General features: G+C 44.3%; 1 protein-coding gene and 1 pseudogene across 1 annotated transcript; both read left to right on the top strand.

Annotated features, from left to right (window-relative positions):
• The first annotated feature begins 1,031 nt into the window (after nucleotides 1-1,031).
• On the top strand, nucleotides 1,032-5,617 carry BTG2 (BTG anti-proliferation factor 2). The gene is made up of 2 exons (XM_054025877.1): nucleotides 1,032-1,254; nucleotides 3,151-5,617. Exons 1-2 carry the CDS (start codon nucleotides 1,098-1,100, stop codon nucleotides 3,489-3,491), a joined length of 498 nt encoding a protein of 165 aa, XP_053881852.1. The 5' UTR covers nucleotides 1,032-1,097; the 3' UTR covers nucleotides 3,492-5,617.
• LOC128837508 (U2 spliceosomal RNA) lies at nucleotides 2,480-2,688 on the top strand (annotated as a pseudogene).
• Nucleotides 5,618-8,500: the final 2,883 nt, after the last annotated feature.

Here is an 8,500-nt window from a genome sequence, read left to right as displayed (position 1 = left end):
GTATCACAGCCATCTCTGTAACATCTAAATGCCTTTCCCCATGGAGAGGATTATCATTTATTTAAATGTATGCAAATACTAAAAAGCACCTCTGTCCATATGCTCCTGGCATCCTTGACATTAGTTGAAAATTAATAAGCACAGTTCAGGAGTCCAGAGCAAAATAATCCACTACCGGCAAGTCCAACAACTCAGAACAAAAGCCTATAGAGTTGCTAGTACAGAAGACTGGGAGTCAATTTCATATAATGATACCTTGTATAAAGCAGTGATTCGCAACCGGGGGTACACATACCCCTGGGGGAACACAGAGGTCTTCTGGAGGTAAAGCGACTCATCTAGATAGTTGCCTAGTTTTACAACAGGCTACATAAAAAGCCCTACATAAAAAATACAAACTCAAATTTCATACAAACAATGACTTGTTTATCCTGTTCTGTATACTATACACTGAAATGTAATACAATATTTATATTCCAACTAAGATCAAAGTATAGTGTCTGTTCTTATCATTTTATTTTGTCATTATAGGGTAAAAAGAGAACGCCAGCAATGTTGCAGTACTAGTGTGCTGTGGCACTTTAGTTTTATGTCTGGTTTTGAAGTGTAACTTGGGGGTACACAAGACAAATCGGACCGCTGGAAGGGGTGCAGTCGTCTGGAAAGGGTGAGAGCCGCTAGTATAACTATAAAGGGCTTAATAACAATGCAAACGCCAGCGGGGTGACGCTGCGGTGCCAAGGCATTCCACGTGCCAGCCTTTTCCCTCCTCCTGCAGCCCCCCTACCAGGACAGACCCTAAAAATAGCCCCCCTGGAGCTCCCCCATCCCAGCTGCTATTGTCAGGCTCGCAGAGAGCCTGACTTTCCCAGCACCCACGTCACTCCTTCCACCCTGCTGAGGTCACACCATATTAGCATAGCAAAGCAGAGCCCCAGCCAATCAGAGGCCTGGCAGCTGCTGACGCCTGTCGGGGAAGGGGTATAAAGGATCCGGCTTCGCTGCTTCCCCTCTAAAATCAGCCCGGAGCGGCCGGTGAATCGCTCCCCTCCTACACCAGAGCCTTAAAGGGGCCGCGCCGCCCTCAGAGCCCAACCATGAGCCAACGCTGGAGCGGAGTCAGCAGCCGGGCGGACATGGTGCCCGAGATCGCCGCCGCCGTGGGCTTCGTGTCCAGCCTGCTCCGGACCCGGGGCTGTGTCAGCGAGCATCAGCTGCATGTCTTCAGCGGGGCCCTGCAGGAGGCGCTCACAGGTGAGGTGGGGGGAGGATACACGCATGTTGCACCCCTAGAGAGAGTGGGGGGCACCCCACTGGGTGCTTGGGGCTCCCCCTCTTGTGCCCTAGAGGGCTCCCCCTATTGTGTGCGTGGGGACCTTGTATTCTAGTGGGGTGGGGGCTTATCCACTATATCTCCAACCTTTAGGACCCCATTCTCCCTGGTTTCAGAGTGGTAGCTGTGTTAGTCTGTATCAGTAAAAAGAACAGGAGTACTTGTGGCACCTTTAGAGACTAACAAATGTATTGGAGCATAAACTTTCATGGGTGTTCATTCTGTGCCACGTAAGCTTACAGTGCTAGGAATTGAATGTCCATTTGCATTTTCACACCCCTCCCTTCCTCCCCCCCCCCCCTTTCAGCCCGTGTAAAGGTGTAACAATACAGGGATTACTACTGCTACCTCTTTTTGAGAGAAATTAATGAGTGTCCTAACCCGGAACAGTTAAACTCATCTGTGACGTGGGTGTCGTCACCTTGGCACAAATACAGTTCTTAACACAAAACACAGTCCTTCTCCCCACCATCTGTGTCCCTATAACACAAGAAACTTCTTTGGTTGGGAGCGGGGGAAGCTGCATCCTTACATCAGGAGAAGGCAGGTCTGGAAGTGCCTCCTTGCTTTGCTGGGACTGGGGTAAGGGGATCAGATGGAAACAGGCTCTTGATCTTTCTGCTGCTGGGAGTTGGAGCCCCTTAGTTTCAGCCACTGGGGTCTAGCATCTTGTTTAGTTATATTGGGTTTGCTCTGAAGTCTGCAGTAGTAAACTGAAAGGGACCCTTTGATTTGAGTGGGCTTTGGATCAGGCCAACTTTGTAGGGAGGGGAGACATTTCCTCACTTGTCTCTGGGCTATGAGACATTAGGGCTCGGCTCTAGTTCCAGTTGAACATCGATGTGGCTTCAACTTGTTGCTAACCACCCCCTATAGAAGTTTGTTCCCCTCTAGTCTTTGTTGCACACTGCTGATGTTGTATTAGATGATATCTCCTGGAGTAAGACATGTGGGTTCGTGTTTTATTATCCTGACGTGGGAGCTGGCTTTGGGGTTTATCAAAACTAAATTCATGACACTACTTGTGGAGGAACTAGGGTGACCAGATGTCCTGATTTTATAGGGACAGTCCTGATATTTGGGGCTTTTTCTTATATAGGTACCTATTACCCCACCCCCTGTCCTGATTTTTTTTTTTTTTTCCCCACACTTTCTATCTGGTCACTCTAGGAGGAACTAAGAGCTAAGATCAAAGTATAGTGTCTGTTCTTATCAGTTTAATATCTAATATGTCCTTTATTTGAGGACTGTATATTAAATTGATTTTTGAAACGGGGTGGACAGAGCAAGCTCCTATTCCATCCCCCTATGCATTGACCTGGTATTGCAGTGTCTCCAGGACCAGGGAAAAAAACAAACAAAAAAACCAAACCCTAAACATTGCTCATGTACCCTGGTGTTTGAGTTTGGTAATACTGCCCCAGCCCTACCAAGCCAAAGCTTTGCATGCATATGGACTGGCCTCCAAGGCAGGCAGTTACTGTACTGCCACACAATCACAAATCAGGAGATGGAAAATATCTGCTGGGTCCCGTTTCGTGTAGTCAGTCGTAGTTTCATTCCCTATAGTAGTAGAGCAGACTGACAGGACTGGTATAGTTAAGGTTAAAATAAGATCATTTTACTGATACCTGAAGAATCCTAGCTCTAAATGTAAGAGCAAACCGCTCACGTGTAAACATGTGAGGTACTTAAGAGGGGCCTCCACGTTTTTTGGGGAGACTATTTTATAGGCAGGGTGTTCTGAAAGTGCTTGTTATCCAGTTAGCTCCAGCAGGGTGTGCATGTCCACTTAGAAATTTCTTCTCTTCTTACAGAGCATTACAAACATCATTGGTTTCCCGAGAAACCCTTCAAAGGTTCTGGGTATCGCTGCATCCGAATCAATCACAAAATGGACCCCATTATCAGCAAAGCAGCTAGCCAGATCGGACTCAACCTCCAGCAGCTCTATCAGCTCCTGCCCAGTGAACTCACGCTCTGGGTGGACCCGTATGAGGTGTCTTACCGGATCGGTGAAGATGGCTCCATCTGTGTTTTGTATGAAGCAGCGGCGGCAACACCTGTGAGCTCCTATGGGATGCTCACCTGTAAAAACCAGATGATGTTGGGTCGCACGAGCCCTTCCAAAAACTACATGATGACTGTCTCCAGCTAAATGCTCCTATTGTTCTTACATCGCTAAGACATGGGCTACTGTATACCTCACTGGAGGATCTATTTTTGAATGAAGAGCTATTTATATTTTTTAAAAAAAGCAAGAAAATCCCAAATGAAATTTAAATATCAGACACTGCTCTGTAGCGAAGCAGTGTTAGGTGCCTTTTTTCTTTTTTAAAGCTGTTGCAAGCTTATGAGTTTTTATTATGAAGCCAATATCTACCTAGTTAGTGTTGAATGACAATTTGGGTGGGCGGACTTGCCTGTCTGGGCAGCTTGGGGTGGAGGAGCCGAAGGGGGTAGGGGGAAATGCAGCATTTCTAAAGAGTATTTTAACTGTGGCGTAAGCGCTGAGCAACTGTGAATGAAAAGGCTAGAATACCTAGCGAGTGGGGCTTTTAAAGATAGTTGACTGGAGTGTCATGACCCACTGAGAAGTCTATTCTGGCCTTGATTGTCAATTTAAAAAAAAAAATCGCCTACTCATTACACTGATAAGGGGTTGCAATTTCATCACCTCTCTGCCCCCATTTCCCCCAACAAGCCTGAGCAATTTGTGGCCTAAAGTTTCTGATCCTTAATCAGTTTTGACTGAGCCCAATGTTCAGGATTTGTCCCTGAAACTGGTTGGTAGTTCCCAACGCACATTTGTAATTTGCCGAAGTGCCAGACCAATGTGAATTGATCTACCTGCTGGGGAACACGTCTTTACCAGGACTTTCTGTTCACTGCCTTTTTACTGACCAACTGTCGCCCCTGCCAGTGACCCTATAAGAGGTGATTAAAAACACAAGGCACTTAAGACTCTCTTTATTTTTAATGAAACTTCCTCAGATTAGTTTCAAAGCACATTGGGTATTTTTTGCCTTCCTGTTTTGAACTGGCAAGTGATTTGCATAACTAGAGCTGTTCCTTTCCAGCCTTTTATGACTCAAGTTCTCAGACACTGTGCAATATATTTCCAGATCTTGGGCACTCTGGAAAAGGAAGGGGATTCCTCTTTGCCACAGTTCTTTTTCCCCCCCCACCCCAACCTTTTAAAAATAAGATAATTAACTATTTTTGATCGCTTCCCATGTGCAAACTTGGGTTCAGGCTTTTGTAGGGTTTTTACCAGTATTTGAACTCCTGAACTGGAAAACTTCCCTTCATACTGGGCATATCATTTAAAGGGCCCAATGGCCTGTGCTTATCCCCCACACAGTTTAATCATCACTAAAGAGATCTGACTTGTAAAGCTGAAGTTGCATCACACCAGCTGTAACTTCTCCGTCAGCAAAGCAGAAGTTAGAATGAAGCGCTCTAGAGCCTTTTGTGAGCTGAATTGTGCAATATTTTGTATCACAATGAAGGGAAATACATGGAAGCTTCTGTACTGTAAATTTCCCTTCCAAGAAAAGTCTCCGTTCAAAGTGCTGTGTGGGATCCTTCTGTCTTATCTGATGTCTTGATGAAAACATATGAGTGAACTATAAAGTTCCCAGAACAAACATTTGCTTTTCTACACTCCCTATACTTGGAATTTCCCAAATACTGGTACTTGGTTTGTTCATCAATGTGGTGTGATGAATGCAAATCTTATCTTTATATGCTCCACTCCCTCCCTCCTACTAAAAATAGTGCTTTTGAAAAAACCAAATTCCTACACTACCGTTGTTCCAATCATGCCCCTTCTTTTCTATTCTATTTTTTAAAGAAAATCCTACCAAATTTCATGCTGTTAACTCTGTGCCAGGGATTAGTATTAAGTTTTGTTTGCTTTAAAACCAACCTAATTCAGACAGAATCTTTTTTTTTTTTTTTTTGTAGCTTGTTACATGTATAAGCTGTGAACTGAAGCGTGTTCTCTGTTGTCGTCTCAAGCCTGTTGCAGAGCTGAAGAATTGTATCTTAGTGTCTGTTGGGTTTTCTCCTTTCTTTTTTTTTTTTTTTTAAACTGAGCTGGACTGTTGAGCGGGACCTGCTTTGTATTTGGTGAAAATGGTAGGAAGTTTGTAAGCTATCTTTTGGGAAAGGGGAGGGAATAATACTAATTGTACAGTAGTGTTTTTATATACAAAATGTACAGAAACTCTCAAATGTACACTTTTGTTACTTTAATAAAAATGTAGCAATTCAAAAGAACTACGTTGTGCTGAGAAACTCATCTGTGCTGGTGGATTGTTCGCAAAAGGGCATTATGGTCTCCCCTAAATATTGAGTTCCAAAGACTCTGCACAGACTTAAAATCCACACTTGAAAAAGATCTGGATCAAAAGAGCTTCGCACTCAATGATCTTAATAAAACCAAACAAGCCACAAAAATAAAAAATCTCCTAGGAAAAAGGACCAGGGCTGACCCACAGCCTGTTGAAGTCAGTGAAAAGATACCAGAGAGGTTTTGAATTGGGCACCAGTTCCCATCCAGAGTGTGCTGTGTTGCCAACTGGGTGTCCTTCCATTGCTGGAGGAAAGGGGTCATAAAGAACATAGAGGTTCAGGAAGCTATTCCACCTCCATTTTAATACTTGCACTATGGTTAAAAATATGGAATTATAGAATGAGATGAGGTGTCCTCTTAGGTCTGTCCCCCTGCCACTGTGAAATGTCTAATGATGGCCCTTTGTTAGCATTGCAGTGGAGGATCCCAAATTACATGGTGCCCACAGAGCACCTGAGCAATCCCAGTAAACAATGTTCCATAAACCAGTATCCCTAAAGCTCGCTGTCATCCTTCCAAATGGACAAACCAGTAGACACTTTCTGACCGAAGTCTTAGAGAGATCATTGGCCGGAAAAGCCATTGATCCAGTCCGTCGAAGCATCTGTAATGAAAATGGCAGCTAGAGTTGATTCAGTGCTGAAGGCTACCTTGGTCTGACTTCTCTCCAATATATACTGTCCATTCATTCACCTTTTGAGAGGTGGCTCTTCAGTGCATCATTCCCAAGGAATGGCTCCTGTAAGGAACTGTAAACTGTATTTAGGGAGGAGAGTCAAGCTGGAATGTTGAAGAGGCTGTTTGTGGTGTGGTTAAAATTGCCCCTGTTTTAAATGGGCTTCAGATTCAGTCCTAAATCAATTAAGACACTCCCATTGACTTTGATCTCTAACCCACTGACATCTCAAACATCAATGGGCTTTGAATGGGATCCTGTCATTACTTGTATTGTGGTAACACCTAGGACTACAGATCATGAACCCCCATCCCATTGTGTTAGGTGTACAAACAGATAAAAAGATCATTGTTGCCCTTAAAATCTAAGGTAATGACAAAGGACCAACGCACAAGGAGATAACTTCGGTATCATGGATGCCAAGAGTTAGGTCAGCATAGGTGCTATGACACACTGCTTCACTTGAAAGTCCCCCTTCAATAAACACTTACACCATATCTACACAACAGGCACTGGTGTGCCATAGCTCTGCTGCTGTAACGGAGCCTAGGCTAGGGTGACTAGACAGCAAGTGTGAAAAATTGGGACAGGGCGGGGGGGGATAATAGGAGCCTATATAAGAAAAAGACCCCAAAATCAGGACTGTCCCTATAAAATCAGGACATCTGTCACCCTAGCCTAGGCCCAGAATACAATGGTGAGAACTGAGGTTCTTACCCACGAAAGCTTATGCTCCCAATACTTCTGTTAGTCTTAAAGGTGCCACAGGACTCTCTGTTGCTCTTTCCATGGTTGTAGGCACTCCCTCTTCCTGATTGAGTCGCTAGGTCAAGGGAAGAATTCTTTAGTCAACCTAGCTGTGTCTATACTGGGGGTTAAGTCGGCATAGGTAGGGCATGCACAGGTGTGACATTTTCTCACACCTCCCCCCCCCCCCCCCCCGCCCAGTGCTGTAGCTATGTTGATGTAAGTTTTAAGTGTAGACTAGACCTTTAATTGCCCACTGTTTATGAAACGGGTTTTAAAAAGGAACAGCAGCCCTGTTCAGTTGCTGATTACTTAAGAGTATGTAGGTTCAAGGGTTCTATTTAGAGTGAGATGTCCGCCCTCTTAATGACCTAACTACATTCATCACCATTATACAAGGTTGTATTCTGCATTTTCAGGTGACACGGTGACTCACTCCATTTTCTGTTGCAATCAAGATAAAAATACAGCTTTATGCAGCAGAGTGTTAGTAAGCAGTGAATGGTACTGCACCCCCACAGCAACCTGACTTCACATGGGATCACTTGCCCTTTAATAAGCCAGTATATGAATCTAAAATATTTGTATCTGCTTTGCAGTTCTCTTTTTGGTAGAGTCATTAAAAGTGGGACCATACAGAGGATGTTTTGATGGAGTTTAGCAACTGAATCTGAACTTGGGCAAAGATGAACTATGTATGCGTTCACCTACCCCAGGGCCTTTTGAGACTCAGGAAAGCATTTCGGTCCCATTATAATACCACCTCTTATACAGCGCTTTCCATCAGGAGATCTCAAAGCACTTGACAAGGTCAGTATAATGATCCCCATTTTACAGATGAGGAAACCAAGGCACAGAGAAGTGAAGTGACTTTTCCAGGGCACTAGCAAACCAGGGGCAGAGCTAGGAATTGAACCCAGGTTTCCATATCTACTAGGCCAAACCTGTCTCCCTCCCTCATTAACAGAATTCTTTCCTGTCCCAGGGATAGGGAACGACACTGCGAGTCAGGAAATTTGGGTTCATTTCAGTGACTTAACCTTTGTAGTGCCCTGTTAGGTCTGTGGCTGAAAAGCCACGTGTAAGTGCTAACTGAAGTGTGTTTAAATGTATGTCCCCCTTTGGTGTGGAGTTTCTTTAAATGGAATAAATATTACTCTTATTTTTTCATTGATGCTATTGAGAGATCCTTGCGGTTAGGAAGACAGACATAAGATGGACTGAGGAGATCTGAGAAGAGAATTTTGCCCATTCTATAGCAGAAGTTTGCCAGACTAAACTATTGTGGGAGTCTCCCTGTTTTTCTGCTTGGCTGGATGCGGTTTGTATCTATAGACAAGGCTTGAAAAAGCACTAGGGTGACCAGATGTCCCGATTTTATAGG

This window comes from Malaclemys terrapin, chromosome 4, assembly GCF_027887155.1.
Source record: "Malaclemys terrapin pileata isolate rMalTer1 chromosome 4, rMalTer1.hap1, whole genome shotgun sequence".
Lineage (NCBI taxonomy): Eukaryota > Metazoa > Chordata > Testudines > Emydidae > Malaclemys > Malaclemys terrapin.
This window is presented reverse-complemented; position numbering and strand designations above follow the sequence as displayed.